At 40.3% G+C, this 23,800-nt stretch overlaps 1 protein-coding gene across 7 annotated transcripts; it reads right to left on the bottom strand.

Annotated features, from left to right (window-relative positions):
• Positions 1 to 1,512: 1,512 nt before the first annotated feature.
• On the bottom strand, positions 1,513 to 23,797 carry ZC3H11A (zinc finger CCCH-type containing 11A). 7 transcript variants are annotated; one of them, XM_079982354.1, is made up of 18 exons: positions 23,582 to 23,797; positions 21,201 to 21,579; positions 20,284 to 20,487; positions 19,892 to 20,011; positions 18,050 to 18,173; positions 16,216 to 16,416; positions 15,240 to 15,362; positions 14,443 to 14,523; positions 13,615 to 13,716; positions 12,493 to 12,555; positions 11,615 to 11,710; positions 10,490 to 10,555; positions 9,449 to 9,952; positions 8,505 to 8,578; positions 7,707 to 8,025; positions 6,227 to 6,399; positions 5,872 to 5,936; positions 1,513 to 3,339 (listed from the first exon to the last, which is right to left on the bottom strand). In XM_079982354.1, the coding sequence occupies exons 3-18, from the start codon at positions 20,335 to 20,337 to the stop codon at positions 3,081 to 3,083; spliced, it is 2,424 nt and encodes an 807-aa protein (XP_079838480.1). In that variant the 5' UTR covers positions 20,338 to 20,487; positions 21,201 to 21,579; positions 23,582 to 23,797; the 3' UTR covers positions 1,513 to 3,080. The 7 variants fall into 7 exon arrangements, with proteins under 7 accessions (XP_079838480.1, XP_079838481.1, XP_079838482.1 ...); XM_079982355.1 differs by having other exon boundaries at positions 21,201 to 21,374; XM_079982356.1 differs by having other exon boundaries at positions 21,201 to 21,254.
• Between the last annotated feature and the right edge of the window lie 3 nt (positions 23,798 to 23,800).

Genomic DNA, 23,800 nt, shown 5'->3' with positions numbered 1-23,800 from the left:
GCATTCGACACTGGCTCTGGGTTGGTCTGCTGCTAGTCTTGCAGAGTTTCTCCAGGGCAACAAGATGAGCTAAGTTGGAAGCCATGAAAAAGCATTTCCAGAGTCCAAATGTAATGCAATCTAGATGTTTTCAAGCTGTTGGTGTTCAAATGAAGCGAAGCGGCATAGCAGGTCAAAACCATTTTCACCGGTGGCATTATGAACACCTTTCCACCCTGTTACAAGACTAATCTACATGTAAATGACTCTTAACAAGTACATCACATGCTGGACACTAATTTTAAATTTGAGGGTACAACTCGAAAGGTGAGTTTATATTGCATTCTGTTTGATGCAAGATTTCATTCCCCTGTAAACAAACCCAGATGGCATGAACCTAATCCAGTTATTTTCTGCTTTCAAATAAGTCACTTTAAGACTGCAGGCAGACTTAAATTAGTGTTTCCGATGGGGGATTTCTCTCCCAAGAAAATACTAGTTTAAAGGGGATTTTCCTCGGGATCACAGGAAAGGATTAAAGTATCCCTCTGCCTGCTGTAAGCCCAATAATTATTAGCACCCCCCCCCCCGATAAAAAAATACAATTTGCATACAAAACCATAGATGCTATAACAAAACGCCACATCTGCAAAAATGCATTGTCCCCTTATACTATTCCCATTTACATGGAGATTTGCCTGATCATCAGTGCTCTCTTCTTGAGCTGGCTTTTAGATGATAGATCAGTGGTGTCGTGCATTCTTTATCTTTACTTTTAACATTAAATAGACATTTAACTTGTTAATTCCAAGCATCCTGGGGGACATACTATTCTTAATGCCCAAAGTTCTAAGGAGAATCCTATTTATAGAAATAGCAAATTTATTATGACTCTGCATCCTACATGATTATTTGGCAGCTTCAACCAGCTTGAGAACCTTTGCCCTGCCCTATCTTGCCTAAGCACATATACCTGAAATAATTTTCAAGTATTACCCTCCATTTCCTATTTTCCATGTGTTGGATTCTGGAATGTAAACTTGAGAGACCTCTTGCACTCTGTAAAGCATCAGGCATACTGATGATACAGCATTAATAATCTATAACATGAGACACTAGGGAGCCGACAATTTCTGAATAGTTTATGAACACTGAAATGTTACTCATGCAAATATACATTTTTTTATTCAACTATGTACAAGCGCCTCAGAGCAGCAGATTACCCCTATTTTATGAAAGGTGAAAACTCATAAGTATGCAAAAAGAGCTATGATCAAACTCTGCAGATAAAAAATGTAAAGGACAGTGAGAATCTCACATCATAAACTTAACCTCAGAATTTGATTCTATTATCTATGATAATCCAATGACCTATTTTTAGTGCAAGACTTTTTTTAAAAAAAGAAATCTGGCTCTTCAGTCCTTTTATGTTGCCATCTCAATTTGGGGCAAGTAAAAGCTGAGAAGCCAAGACAGGTGGCAAATTCCTATTCTATTCTGCACAACGTTTTGGAAATAAAACATTGAAACACATTTCCGACATTAACTTTATTTAAAACACAAATACTTCTCTCTCCTGCAGACTGTTTAAAGAAATAGCAAACATATCTGATTCAGATACAATAATTTAAATAGAAAACAAAAAGATGTACAGAAAGCAATGGGGTCTGTAGTTAAAAGCCTAGAGAGGAATCTCTTGTATGGGAAAACAAAACAAAAAAAAATGAAGAAAAATGTCAACAAACAGAAGGTTCTGCATAAGCAGACACAAACTACTGCAAACTATTCACAGTCTCTGTTACTTTTGTTCACCGTCAGAAGTTCTCTGGTTTCCCACTTCTTTGGAGTAATGTGTCAACTAGCAGTTAATGCAGGGCAGCTTTTAACATAAATTTACAAGTATGCAACCATATTTTACACAGGCAAAATTTCAATGTGAACTTGCAAAGCACAGGATTTCTCCAAGTTAAAGTGAATATATTTACAACAGAATCAAGCAATTTTTTTATTCTTGTTAGGAACGCAACCAGAAAGATCCTGCAGATAACAATAGTCAAAATGTAATCATATGAAATATGGATGTAAGAATGATAGGGTATACAATACACCCAAGTCTCCACAGCTACGCTGCAGAGTTCATGGAACACTGCCGAATAAAGATCACTGGTAGGGCTTCAAGTGCTGAACATGGGTACAAAAGTTTGCAGGTGGGCAGTTTCAGAACCACAGCTGAGAACTGTGTGGATTTGGCAGGGAAGAGTGCATATATATGGTTTACCTGGTTTACCTGCCAAAAGGCAGCATTCCAAAGCTTTGTTTTAAATGACCGGTGCAATATCAGCAAAAAAGGCCATCAGTTCAGGAAAAAAGAACAAAACCTGAGAATAACCTCACATGCCCTTGTAGGGCATGTTTTAAAAACAATAATTATTTTTAATGAATATAGGTACACACACAAAAATTCTTAGCTTTTGCCTTATGGAGTTTATGCTTGCTAGTGGGACCTAGTCTAAATGGTACAGAATAACAGTGAGGAAGATTTAAAAAACAAATGTTCAATATTCTTTCCTTGTTCCTAAAGCCACGCTTGCCATGTGGCAGTAAGTTCAGATGGAGATTACTACATTTCTGCTCTTCCACATTTTAAACTGTACTCCAGGCTCTAGAATCAAATTTGAAAATATAATTGCATGACTCAAAGAGCTGACACAGTAACTTGGGAATACAGAAATTACCCCCCAAAAAAATCACAATGAAGAAGCCATGAAACAGACATTGAGGTTTGCCACAAGGCTGGAAAACAAAATGTGACAGTTAAGTAACAAAAATATATACAGGAAGGTTGTTGAGTCAACAAGTGGACCCTAGTTGAAATGTTCGTGGTTTTCTCAAAGTATTTCAGGTGGGCAAGACAGTCATATAGGAAGATCTCTCTGACCAGCAGGGCAATACAGGACAATCAAATGCAGCCAATTTCTTTCATCAGTTCAAGTGTGCTTTAAGACTTGCCATAACTTCTCACCAAGAAAAGGGTAATCTTGGTTATCCAACAAAATATACAACATTTATTTTCTCTCACAATAAACCATATGGGGATGAAATCAGCTGTCAATCATTTCAGAAAGTTCAAGCAAGAGGTCGTCCTCATCTTTTCCTGGGTCCAGATCAATCTCTGCTTCCAGTTTGCCTCCTGAGATTTCCCATATCAGCTTTTCAAAGTCATCGTCTACTGAGGTGGGTGTCTTCCCAGGTCCTGTTGAGCTCAGTCTGCGTGTCTTTACTGCTGCATGGGAAGAGGTTGCGCCTGCTGTCTCTGCTTGTAACGTGGAGGCTGCCTGGTTCTCCATATGCAGTTCAGAGCTTCACAAAGAGGGAAAAGATAACAACATGATACATCTCCAAGGGGGGGGACAGATATCCTGTCTGGGCATGGGGAACCCTTAGCCCCAGCAGAATGGTGTGATATTAATAAGCTGTGCAGGAAGTTTCTCCTCTAGCAGCAGACAGGTCGTAAGTTAGTTACTAATCTGAAACTTAAATAGGCAGGATGCAGGTACATAAAGAGTAGAGATAATATTCTTATATGGGAATTCAAGCAACATTTGGGAGGGGGGTGTTGTGCAGGGCAACATGTATAGTTGGTGTGCACCAGCCCATCCTTGCTGCCACATTCCCACCAATATGCAATATATAAAAGGTAAAGGTAAAGGTAAAGGTACCCCTGCCCGTACAGGCCAGTCTTGACAGACTCTGGGGTTGTGCGCCCATCTCACTTAAGAGGCCAGGGGCCAGCGCTGTCCGGAGACACTTCCGGGTCACGTGGCCAGCGTGACATCGCTGCTCTGGTGAGCCAGAGCCGCACACGGAAACGCCGTTTACCTTCCCGCTGGTAAGCGGTCCCTATTTATCTACTTGCACCTGGAGGTGCTTTCGAACTGCTAGGTTGGCAGGCGCTGGGACCGAGCAGCGGGAGCGCACCCCGCCGCAGGGATTCGAACCGCCGACCTTTCGATCGGCAAGCCCTAGGCGCTGAGGCTTTAACCCACAGCGCCACCTGCGTCCCGCATGCAATATATAGGAAGGTCTAAATTAAGGATCTTGCATGATCAGAACTGACAGGGAATTTTGCACTATCACCAGTGGCTTCTAACTGCATTCAGCTAAGCATGGTTAGAAACCTCTTTTATGCATGGCCTGCTCTCCTCTTCACACACTAAAATGCCTGAAGAAGCCTTATGTTGAAGTGTCATCTAGGTCATATTATGATATGGTCAGGAAGCAGTCGGTTAGCAGAAAGAAATAGCTGGATTACTGCTATGCTACTAAACTAACTTCTTCATGTATGCATGTTTACACTAAGTAGCCGTAAAGGTAAAGGACCCCTGACAGTTAAGTCCAGTCGCGAACGATACCAAGGGAGCCGGTGTTTGTCTGCTTCCGCAGACAGTTTTTCCGGGTCATGTGGCCAGCATGACTAAGTCACTTCTGGTGAACCAGAGCAGCACACGGAAATGCTGTTTACCTTCCCGCCGGAGTGGTACCTATTTATCTACTTGCACTGCGTGCTTTCAAACTGCTAGGTTGGCAGGAGTTGGGACCGAACAACAGGAGCTCATCCCGTCGTGGGGATTTGAACCGCTGACCTTTCAATTGGCAAGCCCAAACAGCACAGCACCACCCGCATCTTAAATAGCATAAGGTCTTGAACAACTTAAAATACTGAATCAGCTTACTGCAGCATAAGCTTTATTGAGCAAATTCTACTTCAGATGCAGAAGTAGAGTCCTAGCCATTTATTTATTTTATGGCATTTATATACCATTTAATTGCAAATAAGTAAATCACATAGCTGGGACGTGGGTGGCGCTGTGGGTTAAACCAGAGCCTAGGGCTTGCTGATCAGAAGGTCAGCGGTTTAAATCCCTGTGACGGGGTGAGCTCCCGTTGCTCGGTCCCTGCTCCTGCCAACCTAGCAGTTCGAAAGCACGCAGTGCAAGTAGATAAATAGGTACCGCTCCGGCGGGAAGGTAAATGGCGTTTCCGTGTGCTGCTCTGGTTCGCCAGAAGCAGCTTAGTCATGCTGGCCACATGACCCGGAAGCTGTACGCCGGCTCCCTCGGCCAGTAAAGCGAGATGAGCACCGCAACCCGAGTCGGCCACGACTGGACCTAACGGTCAGGGGTCCCTTTACCCTTTTCCTAAATCACACAGCATTACCTACAAAAGTTTATGTCAGAATAAATGTGTTGTTGGTACCCATGTTAAAAACCAAGGACAAGTGCCTGTTGATTTGGGATCTTGCTAGTCTAGTTGCAGTTGGTTTCTAAATTATCATAATTTGGCTTTAAAAGGCAAATTTTTGTCAGCGTTAGTGTGAGATATCTAAACACTTCATCCAGAGTACTGCTATCTCCTCAGTGCAGTAGGATCTGAAGAGTGAAATCTTGGTAACATTTGACTCTATCTTGTTGATTAAATTTAAACTAGTACAATGGAAAATATTCACAATTTGTATTAATTTATTTTAAGCTGCTTCAAGTATTATGATGTACCTTCATCTATTACTGCCCTAACTGTATTTCTTCAGAATCTGCCACTACAGTCTTGGAATTTTCAATATGAACTCCACTATATCCCAGATTCTTATGGCATTAAATTTAATTGAATCTATTACCAGTGCCTGTTACCTGGACCTCCACTAGCAAACCTACATGGAAATAAAGCTGAAGGACCTTATCCTAATTTTCACATGATCTCATTTGAGTAATGGCTAATAAACATTCAAAGTCAGCTTGCACAACTGTTCCAAGGGACAATCTCAGTGACATATAATAGGGTGATGATAGATTAGATAGATTAGATAGATAGATAGATGATAGATAAAATAATTACCTGTTAGGCTGCACTCTCTCAGGAACAACGGCTTCTGTGGCTTCTGGAAGACCAGGAGCACTTGCCTGAGAGAGGGGGAAAAAGTTTGTGGAAGGTTTTTCTCTCTCCATCATCATTATGCCGTTTTAATTCTTGAGCATCCATCTTATTACTCTCCTCTTATTCAAAATAAGAAATCAGACTCTCTCAAGTTAATCTTTGGTACTTTCCAAAAGATGACTGGTCACTTAGCACTGTAAATGTACCCTCCTCCAAAAAAATCCACCCGCTACTTATCTCAAAGTGCAAAGTTACAGCACAAGCTAATACTTTCAGCTATCAGGTAGTCTCCAACAGCATGAATCAATCTTCTTACCAGGGCTGTGTTTTCAGATGGGTGCTCCTTTGTGTTTGCGCTTGGGATGAGACTCAGAGGCTTCACTGCAGCAATAACAGAAGGCTGACTCTCTGATGCTTTGCGCTTCAGTGCCTGCTTTGCTGGAGACACGGGCTTCACCCCAGATGGTTTCACATTCACTTTTGGTTTGGCTAGAATATGAAAAAGCAACTCAAGGTTAGTCCGTGGACACAGAATGGCAATGTTATTCTTCTCTCTCCCTCACTTTTTTCCAGAATAGCACATTTTAAAACCAAAAACAACACTTCTCTTCCTCCAACGAGACTTTTTTTAGAAATGTCAGATATGGAATTACGAAAAGATTCGGTGCTCTTTGCACATGGCAGTTCTCTATCTACATGAAAATGCAGCATCCTGCAAAGGGCTTTTTGACCTATTGCAGACCCTCCAAGTGTCCCTATTTTCCAGGGACTTCCCTGATTTAGAGAAGCTGTCCCAGTTTCTGATTTGATCCTGGAATGCCCTGCTTTTCCTTAGAATGTCCCTATTTTCACTGGAGACATGTTGGTGGGTAGGGAGTTCTCTGACCCCTGAGCTGTCTGAAGGCAATCCTGTATAGGGATTTTTTTTTAATGTTTAATGCTTTATTATTTTCTATATATGTTTGAAGCTGCCCAGCATGGCTGGGCCAACCCAGTAAGATGTGTGGGATATAAATAGTACAATTATCATCATGAAATGGGAAGTCCCTATTTTCATCAGAGAAATGTTGGAGGGTATGCTACTGCAACTGAGACTAAGAATGTGTCTTTGCCACAACTGCAGAAGCATACAATTGGGACATGTTGGACAGTGCTCAGATATGATGCTATCAAATCTCCCACATCCAGAGATTGTCTAGCAGTAAGTAAGAGAGAGCAAGTGCAGCTTCATGCCATATACCAAGAGGGGTCCAGTTACCTGGCTAAGCAGAGTCGCCAGGACTTCCCAGAGGAACTCTGGGCTTTGGATTTGTCCCTCTAATACTATACATCCTTGTGCCTTTGTCTCAGGAGTGATGCAGTGGATATTTGTGACTCACAGCTTAAATGAGCAAGGCAGGTTGATAGTATGAGACAGAAAAGGCTCTGATTTCCATAGGCATTAAAATAGTTACAGCTGTTGCCCAGATTACATTTTGAAGCAACTGGGAACACACATGCTATCTCAAGAGATAGATGAAAGCTCAAGATGTTTTGCCAATTCCGGAAGGTGTGTATCAGTATTATGCAAGAATATTCATCCCATCCCTTTGCACCTAAGACATGTAAGTGGAATGTGGGAGCATGCTTAAGAATATACACCTTGTTACTTAGCTCACGGGGCAATGCTGAAACTTAAAACAAGGAGGAACCTTGATGGCAGAAATTTAAAAGCTTCTTGTTCTACCTCTTATGAGCAGCTTAAGGAGGCCAACCTTTCTTTGACTCTTGATTACCATCAAGGTGTTGCTGTATACCTTTAATCTTTCGTTCTACAGGCTGAGCAGAAAGTCTCGACTCCTCTGACCCCACGTTCTCTGGCGCTGCCTCCTGGGATCTCACCAGCAATCTCTTCGTAAGTGGACGGCTTTTCCCTGTTGTCACTGGGGATACAGGATTTTTCGCCCCTGGGGCCTTCCCTTCTGCAGTTTCTTCCCCAGCAGATGGCACAGTCACTTGCTCCTCCTGGGGCTTCCTCTCTTGCTGCTGTTTTAGCAGTTGCTTCTCCTTCCTTATCTCCTCCAAGCTCTTCACCTGGACTTTAGAATGTGAATTGCTCATGCCATCATTCAAAGGCTGAGTAGACAATGAGAAATAAAGGGGTGAGAAAACAGGTGCTTCCCAGGGAAAGACACCCCCCCCCAAGATTTCAGTATCTTGACATGCTTCCTTGGGTGGCCTGGCTCTGGATAGTGCTCAGGATTTCTTACTTCTGTTTGTTTTTACTTTTTTGGCTTTTTATAACTATGATGCAGTCATAGTCTGGGGTTGTCTGTCAGAAAAATGATGCCCCATTGTGTTTCTTGTGGCATGATGTGCCCTTCATAATAGGCTGTCAAAATATATTATGCTGAACTTTGGCCCAGAGCTGATTAGCTAATGGGATCTAAATGGGACTAGAAGGGTGAGAAAGCAGGGTTTGTGTATCACGTGACAGCCAGTCCTGACATAGATGTCAGGCAGTTTCCAAAGATGCTAGATGATAATGAACATGCATCAGTAGCAAGGCCTGTTTTTGAACATAGAATGTATTGTGTACCAAAATGAAGACTTACCTTCACAGTGGCATCTGATGTAAAAGTTCTTGGAGAGGACTTCAGCTCTAGATGTTTTTTTTCTCTTCCAGGAGCTGTTAAAACACCACAATGATCATTCTAAAAGGAGAATTAACTCTCCTGAGGCACAGCTATTTCCCACCTTATGAGGACAGGTAAATTAGGTGGGTGAACACCACACTCAGCAGTCTTCTATCTTGCTTGAAATGCTTGCTACCTTCCAACACCAAGGTCCATGAAGCACTACAAGCAAGGCGATTCATCTCAGTTCCTCAATTTTGAGGAACACATCCTGCCCAGACACATCCTATCCAGTCCTGAACTAGAAAATGTGCATAATATTATAATAATTTATTATTTGTACCCCGCCCATCTGGCTGGGTTTCCCCAGCCACTCTGGGTGGCTTCCACAGAGACCAAAAATACACTAAAATGCCAACAGGCTGATTATTTAAGTTACTTCCAGCTGAAAATACTTGTTTTTTTCCAGAAATATTTGTTCTGGCATTAGTTACAGGCTCCTACAACGTGAACTGAAAAGAATACCCCCACTTGAATTTAAGGTCAAATTAAAACGTGCGATCCCATTTGCTGAAATACTGAAAAATGCAGGAAGGACACTTGAAGGGCAGGAGAAAGAATGCTTAACGCCTCCTGCCATTGCCAATACTCTCCTCCTATGAATACCCTACTCATGCTTTTTCCCTTCCCTTACTCTGAGCTCATTTCAGAGCCATGTGTGGGAAAGGGGGGACATCAGCACACTACATTATGTTCTGCAGCTGAAGTTCCTGATACTGCTCTACCCTATGTTCCAGCAGTCAAATCTATCACGAGTATTTATACCAATTTTATCATTTATTTAAAAAAATCTGCTTCAACATGCATTCTGAATATGAGTATTTAGTAGTAAAATGGTGCTACAAACAGGGCATGCATAGTACCTGTTGGCTTTGTAATGCACAACTGTCTCTTCCCAACTAGAGTTCGCTCAGGTTGCGTCTGCGTCTTTGAGGTGTTCTCCCCACTTTGCTGCATTCGGAGGGCTTTTTCCTGCTTGATTTCCTCTAGAGTTTTGATGCGCACCTCCCTAAAATCCTTAGCTTTGTCAGAAGGCTCCTCCAGCTTTCTTCTGCTGGAAACAGCTGAACCCAAGGAGCCTTGCTTCTGGGGCTCACCCTCATGCTTTGGTCCAGTAAGGCTCCCTTTTTCAGCTTTTATGCGCTCCTCTTCCATTTGCCTCTGCTTCTTCTCAGCCAGGACCTCTGAAAAGGTTTTGATCCTGATGGCAGGCGACGGTTTTGCCACTGCATTGGGCTCATCAATGGTAAAAGTTACTTGAACCTTGGGTTTGGGATGAATTTCTCCCTTTCTTTGGCTAGCCTTCTCCAAACGAATTTCTTCCAGTGTTTTCACACGAATTTCGCCTACTGGTTGGGCAGCATTCTCTACACCACAAACACAAAGCAAAATGAAAAAATGCACAATAGAATTAATTAGTTTGCATTTTTATGTTAGTCAAAATGTCAACTGTTCTAGGCTGTATATACTTTTGCTCCCAAAAGATGTGGTATCACTCTGAGAGTTTAACAATCTGCTTCTTATCCCCCAACCTCATTCTAAATGGGCTTCCCTCAAGATGTACATGTCGTAGTTCAACCCTTGCCCGTTTTTTGCATACTGAAGTCGATTATCCAAGTCAAAAAGTGAGCAGTATGTAAAACATTTCTGAATAACTAATGCTGAGAGCAAGATCTCATTCCATAAAGGAGCTCTAAATTCAGGAAGTAAGAAAAAAGAACAGTTGCAGGCTGTTTTGTGACATGGGCCTTTTATAGATTTTAGCTTTTTATATATTATTATCACATTAAACTCTGTGAGGTTTACTTCTGAGTAAAGTAGTTTGGATTGCACTAAGGCAAAGATCCACCTGCAAGAAATCGGAAGAGGATATCCCAAGGTACTCCAATAAAACCAATTGTTACCTGTTTCCATATTGTTCTGCTCAGATGGTAATCCTAGTCTCTCTTTAAGTGACAGGGGAACTTGTACTGCAGAAAGAAAGAATAAAATGGTGAAGGAAGTTACACAGGAGTCTCCTGTTTTGTTCTCCTACAGCAATCTTCCTAGTGCCTTGGACTACAACTCCCATCATTCCTGACAATTGGCCATGCTGGCTGAAGCTGAAGGGCACTAGGTTGAGGAAGCTGACCTATGGCTTCACACAGAAAATTGTTTCATATGGCTTGCTTCACCCTCCAGCCCAAGGAGTCTTCATAAGAGAGATGTTTCCAGATGAAGAACTGTGATGGGAAGAAGACTTCACGCTGGCCATCAGGCAATAGCTTTTTCCACCTGCCTTGCCCACCCTCCATCCCTAAGAGCCTTTCCCAGACCATGACTTTGAAAACAGCAGAAGCACCTGGGAAGAGAGGAGTTCCAGGGTATTTTAAAAATTAATGTTATAATTTGTCTGTCCTTGTTTCTAAATTTGATCCTTTTACATGGTTTTGTATGTTTTGTAGCATTTTATGCATCATGATTTGCCATTATTTTTATTGATTACAGTTTAGTAATTCTTAAATTTGATAGTAGTTGTTTATTTTAAAGTTATGTTTTTATTATGACTTTTTTGTATTGGATCAGATTGTTATCAGGTATATGATCTTTGCTGTCTATTTTGTTGTTTATTCAGCTTGTAAACTGCCTTCTGTATAGTAATATAAGAAAGGTGGTATACAAATTAAAAGTGAAATGAAATACTGTATGTTTTCTGCAACTCAAAAGAACCACAAATGAACTGCAAATAGATCTACTATTCTTAAAAAAAAAAAATTAAAAATCTCTATCAAAGCAATTACATTTTATGCCCTGTGCACAGATCACCTTGACTATGGAATTTGGAATACTTTGTGTACATCCTGCATGGAGACAGCATACAAGATTTTTGAAACAAACAACTGTTAATATGGCCTTTCCATTATATGCATTTGATTCCTCATCCCTGATAAAAACAGGAGTTTCATTGACATTTTAGAACAATTTCACTTAAACAGGCTTGTTGCACTATAAAAGAAGTAGAACACATTTTACTATTTAAACAAACCTACCTCTCTTTGGTATTTTGTCTGCATTCTCCAAGGAGTCTACTTTCTTTCCCAGTCTTTCAGCAAGGCTACGTTTTAGGGGGAGACCACTCTCAGAAACTAACAGTAAAAAGAGAAGAAAGAAAGATTATTGTCAGGCTTTTGTTTTTTTGCTTTCAGTTATGCTTGCTACTTTTAGTGGCAATTACATCCACATCAGTCTTATGATACTGAAAGACACATTTAGTGAACATTTTGCCTAGAAAGATAGGGCAGAGATACAGTGGTACCTCGCAAGACGAATGCCTCGTAAGACAAAAAACTTGCAAGATGAAGGAAACGTCTTGCAAGTTTGTTTCCTTTGTCTTGCAAGTTTGTTTCCTTTTTCTTGAAACTGTGCATTCAGGGGGTGCAGTTGCGACTTGACTTCGAGGAGCAACTCATAGCACGCGGTGTGGTAGCCTTTTTTGAGGTTTTTGAAGACTTTGGTGATTTTTGAAGCTTTTCCAAAATCCGTGCTTCGCAAGACGAAAAAAATCACAAGACGAAAAAACTCACAGAACGAATTAATTTCGTCTTGCGAGGTACCACTGTATACATACACGTGCACACACATTGTGGCAGCGCAAGAAGCAGATGATAAGAGCTGATACCGGTCTAGTTTTTACACAGCTCTCCACTGAAATGTCAAGAAAAATGAAAATCCTCCTTGCCGCAGATCCTATGCTGTGCCATAAATGCATATACTTTAATACAGTAATTTAATAAATCATCAAGATTCAAAAACAGGGGGGGAAATGTACCCATGATCAGAACTTTTGTGCCTATGATGGAATAGAATGGATAAGGCGGATATGTTAATAGAGGAGCAGGGTTTTTTAATTCTACATGCTGGTTCTCACCTGTAGAGGATCTCCGTTTTCCCAATCTCTCTGCAACAGTCAATCGAATCTGAGGCTCTTCACCTGACAAAAATTAAGGGCAAACAACTTTAGCAGATGTCTGAAGTAAACCAATTGCTTTAATATGTGTGTTAATATGTAGTTTTTGTTCTATGATAAACTGTTAAAGCCTCTTGGCTAATACACAAACAGTATTTATACAGCAGTTTATTTACTTGCAGTAGAAGCTGCATTTGACCAGATTAACACATGCAAATTTAGTTGTTAAATACAGGATACTCAACTCCTCAATGGGGATCCACACACACAATGGTAAGGTGTAAGCAAAGATGCCTAGATTCAGATAATTGCTCACTATCACATGTCTTTCACCTTTTGTCAAACAGACAGGGTGACCATAGGTGAGAGAGGCAGGAAGATTACACATGACAACCCTCTTGTTAAACAAACAAATGGGATGGCCAGTTTATCCCATTTCTCACTATTCTTAAAGTGATTATAGAAATTGTAAGAATCACTCATTTCACAGTCCCTCCCCTCTCCATCACAATGCACTGGCAAAAAAGGGTATAAAAAGACCATTAGATGAAAAGGTTAGCTAGCTCTCCCAGCTCCAATACAACAGAACTTACCCAGCACTTCCTAGGACTCTGCACCCTACTGCTTCACTTTAAGGACAGGTATACTTTCCTTTTCCCCTTCCCTTCTTGTGTGGGTTTATGGCAAAATTGTCACCTTGCTTATGTAGGTGTTAGAATAGATAGGGTATTTTCTGCTCTTTAAAGTGTGTTTGTATTGTGATTTGCTACTCGCTTAGAGTGTAACTTTGCTATCTAAAGCAGCATTATATATATATATATTCTGTCACTCCTGATTTATATAATAAACTAAGCTTCCTTTATTTCTATGTGAGAGTTTCTTGTAGGAATAAGATTAAGGATTAACACACATCCAAAATAAGTGCACGTCATAACTCCAGCAAAAGATCCTAAACCTCTCAGCAGTGTGTATATGAACATACATATCGTAACATTGATGCTAATCAATAAAGAGGAACGGCATTTCCAGAAATGCCACACCTACCAGAGCTGCTGAACTGAATAGAAACAGAATTACACTTACCTGGCTTTGTAGATAAAGTTACAGTTCTGACCACAGTCCGTACATTTTCTTTTTCTGGGCCTGGATGGGTCCGAATCTGAGCAGAAACTTCAGAGGGGTTGTCTGAGAAGAGCAAGACAAAGCTATATTAAGCTGCACTGCCACCACTATTTGGCATTTCATGAATTTGTGGTTGAGATGCAATTTGAATATGAGGCTTCTAAGTTCACACTCTTGGCTACTATACAATGCCAACTGTAATGCATTGGTGCCTTAGGATAAGTCCAATCCAAAATTCCTTTTTCTTTGAACAATCATCAAACAACCTCTACTATCCACCACCCCAACACTTAATTGCTGTGTTTCAATTGTAGGGCACAAAACTGCTGAATCAATGATCACTGGGACATCCAAGGCTACACATAGAGGTAAAGGGACCCCTGACAGTTGGGTCCAGTTGCGAACGACTCTGGGGTTGTGGCGCTCATCTCGCTTTATTGGCCAAGGGAGCCGGCATACAGCTTCCGGGTCATCTGGCCAGCATGACTAAGCCGCTTCTGGTGAACCAGAGCAGCGCACGGAAAAGCCGTTTACCTCCCCCCCCCCCCAGAGCAGTACCTATTTATCTACTTGCACTTTGATGTGATTTCGAACTGCTAGATTGGCAGGAGCAGGGACTGAGCAACAGGAGCTCACCCTGTCGCAGGGATTCGAACATTAGCATTTGCAAGGCTCTAAGCAAAAGCAAGCAACAGCCCACCCTGGACTTCTAATAACAGACACTGCAACAATGAGGGTGCCCAAACATAATGCTGTGGAATATCCCCACAATTACAAAGGTCAACTTACCACCTTGCTTCTTTGATTTTTCCTTCATTTTTTTTGACTTGATCTCATCAAGGGTTTTGATTCCAAAATTCAAATTATCAACTGCAAAATGTGAAAATCTGAGTAAGCGGATAAGTTTCTCTCAAATACGAAAGCACAGCAAACAAGCTCAAAGTTAGATAACCTGTGAAAATTTATTCCAGGGGTGAGAACCTGTGGCCCTCCAGAAGTTATTGAGCTACATTGCCCATCACATCTGATCATTGTTTGTACATGCTGGCATAGGATGATGGGAGCTGGAATCAAACATCTGGGGTGCCACAAGCAAACTTGGCAATTTCAATGTTTTCAGCTTTGTTTACTCTATACAAGTATAATCAATATGCTGAATTAGATCACTCTCTGGGGCACCAGCAAATTTTCCGTTGCAAACTGAACATGTTCTGATGCACATTACCCTAAATATGCAGAGGAAATATTTCCAGAAAACTTTCCACAACACTTCCTGTGGACAAAAAATGTTTGTTGGTTTTTTTGTTCCCATCTTTCTGCATAGCTCCTATATCCTTTCCACTCTCTATACCCCATCTACCTTCCTGCACCAGCACACTAATGTCCTTCTCTCCAATACTTGCTTTAAAAACAAACAAACAGCATTTATGAAAACATACTTTGCAAGTCCTCAATTGCAAGAACTGAAATATAAACACACACTGAAGCAAATAAACAAACCAACCCAAATGCGGAATGTAGGTATCCTTGGCCAAAATCCCTTGCTAAGGGTCCATTCAGTTTATTTTGAGCATATTAGTTCCTACCTTTACCTTGTTTTGTGCTACTTGCTGATTTCCGAGTAGAAATAACCCGCAATCCATTAGAAACCTCCGCAGAGGGTTGTTGAACAGGTATTTTAGATTCATCACCTTCTTCTGATAATTGATCTGAAAGAAGTAACATTGCTACTTTGAGTCCATTCCTATTTATTCAGAAGTAAGCCCACTATGTTCAGTGAGACAGATTCCCAAATGTGCATAAGTCTTAGGCTGCATTGATTTATACCCATTTACCTGGAAGCAAGCTCCACTGAAATATGTCAGACTTAATTCTGAGTAGGCATATATAAGTTAGAACTATGAGTCAAGTAAAACTTCATTTGGATTGTCTCACCTGTTTAGTAAAGTAAGATCAGTACAACACGCAATTAATTAAAAGGTAGGTAGAAGATCTATGATTTGCCAATTAAGTTTTGCTGCTCTCAGATGCTATAGGGTGGAAACCTCCCCACTCCATATGCTCCAGAGGATTGGAAGAAGCACCAGTGGAAGAAATGTTTCATAGTACTGGGATAATGCTAGGGTTACCATATTTGAAAAAGTGATAATTCGGAGCTGGGGGGGGAGGGCAAAGTTGTTGAGCTTGGACGTTTTTGAGCTATTTGTGAGGAACATTGACAAAAACAATACTGATGGTTGTCAGCAGCCATAAGTCCAGATTTCCCTGGACATTTTGCCAATTTCCACCCAGACACTGCTTTTGGTTGCAGTATTTGGGGTGTGTTCTGGAAATTCCAGACGTATGGCAACCCTAGATAATACCCAATACTATCACCTGCTTTGACGTATTTATTGTTGTTTTCATCTTGATTTTAATTTACTTTAATTTTTATATAGGTTGTTAGGCACTCTGAGGATCTGCAGGATGAGGTGGGGTATACACTGAAGCAATGACTGCATTAATGATATGCACTGAAACAACGGCGAAGCATCATGCTTTAGGGAACTATATTTTGCTCACCATCATCATCTTCATCATCGTCTGCAGCATTGATAACAACTGGTGGATGAGTGGGGCTTGGTACATTTTCAGAACTTTCCACCTTCATTACCCCACGCAGCTGAGGAGATGGATTGGACTGAACAGAAAGTTTATTCTGTTGCAATGAAATCTGTGTAGCCTTCATCTCCTCTTCCGTAGGTTCAGGCATGTTTAGAACAGCTTTAAACAAAAATGTACAAGAATCTATAAACTACAAGTTGAAAACCATTATCAGTAATATAGATAGGTATCTGATCCATTGTGTGTAAAATCCATTTAATCTTTTTTTTTTTCTCTCTCTCTCTTAATAAATATTTATTGAGATTTTTTAGATACAAAATGCAAAAATAATAAACAATATAGCATGGATCATAACACATTTTTCAGAACTTCTTTGGACTCCCTCACGTCTCCCGCTCCCACTTACATCATTATAAATTTTTTTCCAGCAATTTATCATCTTATTTATATTCTTGAATCTTATTCCGTTAATTTAATCTAATCTCCAAAAATTTTATGTTTCCCTCAATCTCACTTATCATCAAATTCAAATCTAATTCAATGGTAGGCAATTATTTATGATCTAGCATCCTTCTTAGCATTCCACCAAATTACAATACTTTTGTAAATAAATCTTGAATTTCTTCCAGTCTTCTTCAACCCTCTCTTCTCCCAGGTCTCGAATTCTGCCAGTCATCTCGGCCAGTTGCATATAGTCCATCAGCTGCATCTGCCACTCTTCCAGTGTGGGTAGATCTTGAGTTTTCCAGCTCTTAGCGATGAGTATCCTTGCTGCCGTTGTTGCATACATAAAAAATGTTCGGTCCTTCTTTAACACCTTCTGGCCGACAATGCCCAGAAGGAAGGCCTCTGGTTTCTTAATGAAGGTATACTTAAATACCTTTTTCAACTCATTATATATCATTTCCCAGAAGGCCTTCACTCTAGGACAGGTCCACCAGAGGTGAAAGAATGTTCCTTCGTGTTCTTTACATCATTGTGTGTAAAATCTCTCCAGTAATATCAAAATCATTCTGCAAAGGATTGTGACCAATATTAATATAATAATTTTACTGATACTTAAATTTGGAAAAAAATCTCCAGTAAGTGGTGGCCCTATTCCATCTTGCTTACACACACATCTACACTAAAGACCATTCTTATGGATCAGATCTAGATTTCTGAAACACTGGTCACCTAATGCTTCTAGGAAGTTAACCATAAAGAAATGATGGTGAAAGTATTTGCCCTGTTGTATGTTAAATACAAACAAGTCAGCTATTTGTCTCAAAGAGCTTCCTAGATGGTTATAGCAATTTAAAAAGGGAGAGGAAGGGCTGCAGGGTTGTGGTTAAAGTTATGTAAACCACATTTCAGAGTGCTGTGTTCACACGGATGTCTTCAAGCTGCTAGTAGGACAAGTGTGGGGAACCTTTGGCCCTCCAAATGTTGCTGAACTACAATTCCCATCAGCCCCAGCAGGCGTAGCTAAAGGCCAGGAAAGTGAGTTTCATTCCAGCAACATATGGAGGGTCAAAGGTTCCTCACACCTTCGGTAGTATTTGGGTTAACAACTACAAAAACTATGTTGTGAAGCATCCACCTTTGTGCAAAAAAGAATGTGTCCCTGCATAACCTTTCTCTACTGTATTGCTGCTGGATTTTTTTGATGCACTGCTGGGGGGAGAAGTCAGGCAAGTATGGCTTTCCTTACAGAACCTACAGAAATGTGGAAGTCTGAAGAAAGAATGCAAGATCTTTTGTAAATAGGTAGGGGTAAAGAGACATGCCGAAAGGTGAAATTACAACTCACTCTTGCTTGGAGGTAAGAAAAGCCCATCCACAAAACGTCCCTTGTTGTGGTGGAATGCACAGTTCATCTTCTGACAGCCCACTGGCTGATTCTCCCAAAAGCATGGGATCTCACTGCGTTTTTTCTGAAGACAAAACATAGGCAATAAGTGTACACTAGGAACAACCTGCAAGTCCACAATGTAAATTAGTAACACACTGAGATGGTATCAGCAACATAACCTTTACAGCCTATAATTCATCAGGAGAAGAACTGATAATGCAAATATTATTTCCCATTCCGTTTAGGACAGGCAGTCATCTGTGAAGAGACTACTTAATCACAATGGCCAGGATCCAAAGGCCTGCAGTGTTCGAAACTCCCATTGTTCTAGGTGCATTTTGCAACAGGGAATTTCATTAACACGAGCAGTTTCTGAGCTCTGGGTGCAGATTTCAAATTAAGACTGCACAGTGGAAGGAAAGGGGGATCCTTTTCTGCCTTCCCCACTTCCAACCACTTTCTGAAGACTGGAGAAGAGACTGTCTTAAGAATATTAGGGTGGGCAGGGGAAGCATGGCTTTGTTTTTTGCAGTCTTCAGGTGAGGACTAGATCATGGGAAAAATGAACATAATATTTTAGCTGCAGTTCATTCATTTTCAACTTTGTATTCTTGTTATTAAAAAAGCATGCCCAGACATTCCGTTGTTGTGCCCGTAACCTAGGTTTAAGGTGCCATTTAGCTCCTAGTTTTCATATCTCAATTTCTAACACTGGTTGCATGTGGAGTTCCACTCATGTACACAAGCTGTGCCAACAACCTCTCTCTCATACCCTGAAAAGCAGCCCTTCTGGGAAATACATGTTGTACAGATAAATGCAATGTAGCATAAGAGATGAAGCAGAGGGGAGATTGAGCAACACACATACAGTGCATATGTGAAACTGCTTTTCACTCACCCATAGGCTTTTTGGATCCTGGCCCTTATTATATTTCAGTTCTACCTTCCTATATCCTACATGATATCTTCTTTTCCTTTCAAATCCTACTGCCTGCCACACCTTTTGATGAGATAGACTAACTTTATGTTTACCCCACTATTGTTTAAGAATAGGGAATTACAGACCCTTTTGGTATGCACTGTTTAAAACGATCATTGTTAAAAACCAAATAGCATGTGCTGCACTTCCATTTTTTATAGCCATAGGGTAGGTCCTGCTATCACATTTCTTGTCCACACAGGTCACCCTGTTTCTTCCCAAAAACATTCTCATGTGTGCATAGTATGCAAACAAGGTAATGGGTTACTGGCAGAAATAACTGTGGGACACTAATTGCGGCCTAAATGCATTACATTTCTACAAGCTAGCTCATACTATGAAAAAGCTAGGACAACTCACATGGTGGACAAGGGAAAATATCTAAAACAGAGTTAACATGTTTCTTCTCTCATTTTTGTAGCTTTAATGTAAAAAAAACACAGTCACCATATAATAAACCAACCCAAATAATAGCACCCCAAATTCAAATCAAGCTGGAAAGGTGCTTAGAGACTAAGAAACTCATGCTGGTAGTCTAAACATGGGAATCTCAAACAACTATGAACAGTTTCTTCATTTATAAGTGTATGTGTGTGGATATATTTTTTCAAAGCAAGGCAGGAGTTACCAAAATACCCTTGCAAACTTAAACTTAACAAACTAACTTGATAGCTCTAAATCATGCCTATGTTTTTATAGTTTTTAGGAAAATGTTCTATGCAAAAAACACTACACTTCAACAATGCACACAGTGTCTGTATTACAGACCCAGATATCAAGAGTAATCACACTGCTAGACTATATATTGAGACAATACTTACATCAATCTCCATGTGTCTAAATCGACAGACACTTCTGAAACATCGCTGCTCTTGCCAAAGCACACACACAGTTTCATTCCCCAGAGCAGCTTCACAGTGACGGAAGGGGCAACTGTCACCCTGGAGAATGAAATATGGTCTTGGTAAGCAATACATACATTGAAAATCAGACTAATATAACCAAGGTTTCATTGAACTGCATTTCCTATGCACAAAAGCAACTTTAAAGGTTTTACTACAACTTTGCATATTCCTCTTCCTGGATACCAATAAAGTCACTAAAGGAAGGGACGGATGCCTTGGCTGGAGTCTATTGGGTGTATCAGGTTACATTATACTTATAATACTGCAAGCATGAATAAAGAAGACTAGAGGACAGGGGAAATACAAACCTTAGTACATGTGGAGTAGAAATAAAAGTAACAATCATCTCCTTGGTTAGACATATTCGGCTGAATCTTTATTGTCAGCTTATGTTGGAGAGACTGGTGGCTGAACAGAGGTTTACTATTCTCTCAGTGATGGCTGATCAGTTTGGTTTAACTGGCAAAACCGTCTATAGGTTGGATTTACTGGTATCTTCTTTAAAATATAATCTTGGAAAAAGATGAAGGAAAATAAAAAGAAACATTCATGTTACAAATCACAAGCGTTGCTACTCTTTTTTATTTCAATGGCACATAATAAGTTCTAAACCCCAGTAGGTTAGGTAAACACATTCTACTTTTATGTATGTTACGAAAACTGGTTCCCAGTTTAAAAACAAACCACATAAATCTGTTTACCCTCCAATTTCCTGACATCCAATTTCTTTACATCATAGTAAGAAACACTAAAGCGGGGGTAGCCAACATGGTGCCCTGCAGATGTTGAACTACGACTCCCATTAACCTCTGGACAGCATGGCCAATGGTGAGAGACAAGAAGATCTGTTGTCCAGCAATATCAGGAGGGCAAAATCCAGAAATATAAAAGTTTCATATTTGGCAACAAGCAGACAACACACATTTAATATTTTGGGAAGCTCAATTCCTATACACCACTTCTTTGCTGACTGCTTAAAACAGATGGATGAGGTGAACTGACAAGAGGGGATGCTGAGATTGGGACATGCGCCAAGTTGAATAATTAGAACAACATTTGCATATGCGATTGCAGAAACCTTGGCCACTGGGTGAAAACTGCTGCCAGCTAGTCATTTTGATAACCCTTCAAATTTTAGCAACTGCTAAGATATATCTTAAGCACCTGTTGAATTACAGTTCACACACTAAACCTTCCCAAATGAATACATTTTTCACTGAGATACCTTGGTAGGTTCAGCATGCAACTCTGTCTTCAAAGACTTCCAGTTATTTTTCTCCTGTAGGTCGAATCAACACTCAATCCATGAATTGATAATAACGGGATAGAAAGACTTTTCTTCCTCACATTTCCAAGGAACACATCTCATTCAAAATTCAGACAGGGTGAATTACAACTACTGGAGAAAGCAAGTCCATTTGAACGGTCAGGAAGACTGGAGATAGTGAAGGTTAATTGCCTCTTCAAAATAAATTGTTCATTTAAAGATGAACTTGTGTTTCAAACTGGCTGCAAAGAAGATCCATCTTCCACAGCCGGAAAATTTTAATTTTTTTTTAATTAAAACATATTTTTCAATTTCTGGTCTTCAAGATTTCTTCCACCTATTGGAAAAAAGGAAAAATCTTCCCCGCTCTTTATTAAACTGTATAGTTAAAAAAAAATACTTGTATGTATAAACACAGATATGTATATACACATAAGTATCCCTAAATACATTTGTGTTTATACATGCAACAATGTATATACAAGCATGGTAGTTAAATTTAAAGATTGAAATTTTGCAACAGAATGTTTCGAATTTGGGGAACTAAAAATAAATTGCCATACAAATTTCAGACCAATCGTTTCCCACATAAGCACACAAATAGGTACATAGACATAGGGTGTACACATGATGTATAGAGTATTAAGAACAATTTTCAGACAAATTGGGATCCAATTAATTTTTATGCAGAAACTAACGGCATGATGCAGTTTAAAAAGCAACAGGCAACAAAATCAAGGCAACTGTTTGATTTTGCTGTCAAAATGTTAAATTTGTTTTGTTTTTTCTGTACCTAATTTTGCTCAGTCCACCAAACATCACTGCAAAGATACACCATAAGTCACTGTTTTTCAGTGATAAGGTTGAAAGGATGTAGCAGGTCCAACATCATAGCAACCAATGCATCTTCAGTCACAAAGTGACCCAAAAGAAAAGAAATTGTTGATCCCTCTTTCAATGCCATTTTGAGTATATATTCCTTCTTTCAAATTGAAGAGTGAAAGGTTGGAACCTCTTATTCACACAAATGCTAACATATTTTGGGGGGTAATTTTGGCATGGTATTTCACCCAACTCTAAAATAGAGAGGGGAAAGTATTTTTAAAAAGAAAAAGAAATAGTAGTCCATGATGAATTTTACACAAGGGGGAATTATATATATAACTACAACAATTAATTTTCATTATTATATTCTCTTCCCACCCAGTTTTTTTAAATTTATTCAAACTTGATTGCACTAAATGATATTGGTGCTTCACATGATCAATTCTGCAAGGAGAAAGATTCTGACAAATGCACAATACCTCTCTTTGCCATAATCAGCCCACATTTAGTGGCAACCAAACTATCCCCTTGGGGGTGAATTGTGCAAATACACGCATTATAAGCAGCAAATTAACTGCTTATAATGTGGGAAGAACTGGTACCTAGTTTCAAACTGGATATACTGCAGATATTTTGGTTACAAAAGGTATTTTATGTCCTCTGCAACCATTGATCACCCTCATCTTCATTAAAGTAGTCGTCTCTATGCTGCCTAGCAATAGTATACAATGGCAGTTCTATTTTTCATTGTATTTTAAATTGCTTATCCTATGACATTATATTCCTAAAACATACTAGATGCACAGCTCAATCTTGGAGTGCAGCATGCACCAATGACAACAATCTGTTTTGGAAAAGAACCTCAAATGCCACCAGCTAAATGCCATGATAATCAGAGACTCTTTTTTTGTCAACCAGAATTACTGTACTTCCTGGTTTTGCTATTTTTCAGTGTACCTACTGAATTGCAATGCCAGGGAGTTCTGTTACATCAATAGCACTAAAAATGGCAGGTCTTGGCTTTATTTTACTTCATTTAAAAAACAAACAAACACCCCACTATTATTGAAAATCCCGCACTGTGGGATTTCCTTTGCCCTAGTTTTCCCATCTTTGGGATTAGGCCAGTTAATCCAAATGCCCTTTCCTAGATGGTCGCAAGGATCTGGGAAACTGGGAGGGAAACCCGAATTATCTAAACAAATCTTGAAGAGCAGGAAAACAATCGCTGTGGGAGGGCCGGGAAATAAATAAATAAATAAAGCGGGGCAGTACGGACGCCATTTATATGAAACGCAAAATGAAGCAGAAAATGGAGTCAATTTAGGGGCAACCATAGATAAGATAAAACAAATATAAGGAAGCTGTCGCAGTCTCGGATAGGGATTGGGAACGAGCCTTTAACAAAAGGAAGAGAGTAAATTTGAAAACAAAGAGGCCCTAGGCGGCGGGCCTACGGAGAGCCGCCTCGGCCAGGGAAACCCAGGGAATCCTATACGAAGCGGCCTTTATACCTATATCGGTGGCTGAGGGAAGGGGACCCCGGCCCCTTGTCACCCGCGCGCAGGGACTTTACCGAACCCCGAGAAGAAGCCGCTGTCGAGGTCGGGACAACAGTCCTCCAGTCACCTTCTCTCGTCTTCTTCTTCTGGACGGCAGACGGAACTCGAGGCGTCTGCTTCAGCAACACCGCTGCCCTCCTCTAAGATGGCGCCTCTCACCAGGTTCGGCCG

Source organism: Podarcis cretensis (genome assembly GCF_951804945.1).
Source record: "Podarcis cretensis genome assembly, chromosome: 6".
In the NCBI taxonomy this organism is placed as follows: domain Eukaryota; kingdom Metazoa; phylum Chordata; class Lepidosauria; order Squamata; family Lacertidae; genus Podarcis; species Podarcis cretensis.
The sequence above is the reverse complement of the archived record's forward strand: the minus strand, read 5'-3'. Positions and strand labels throughout refer to the sequence as shown.

Coding starts and splice junctions, on each gene's coding strand:
- ZC3H11A (XM_079982354.1), bottom strand. CDS start 20,337: ATGTCTAACCAAGGAGATGATTGTTACTTTTATTTCTACTCCACATGT. Junction 12,556..13,614: donor AACTTTATCTACAAAGCCAG/GTAAGTGTAATT, acceptor AATTTTTGTCAG/GTGAAGAGCCTCAGATTCGA. Junction 3,340..5,871: donor GAGAGAGTGCAGCCTAACAG/GTAATTATTTTA, acceptor CTCTTTGTGAAG/CTCTGAACTGCATATGGAGA.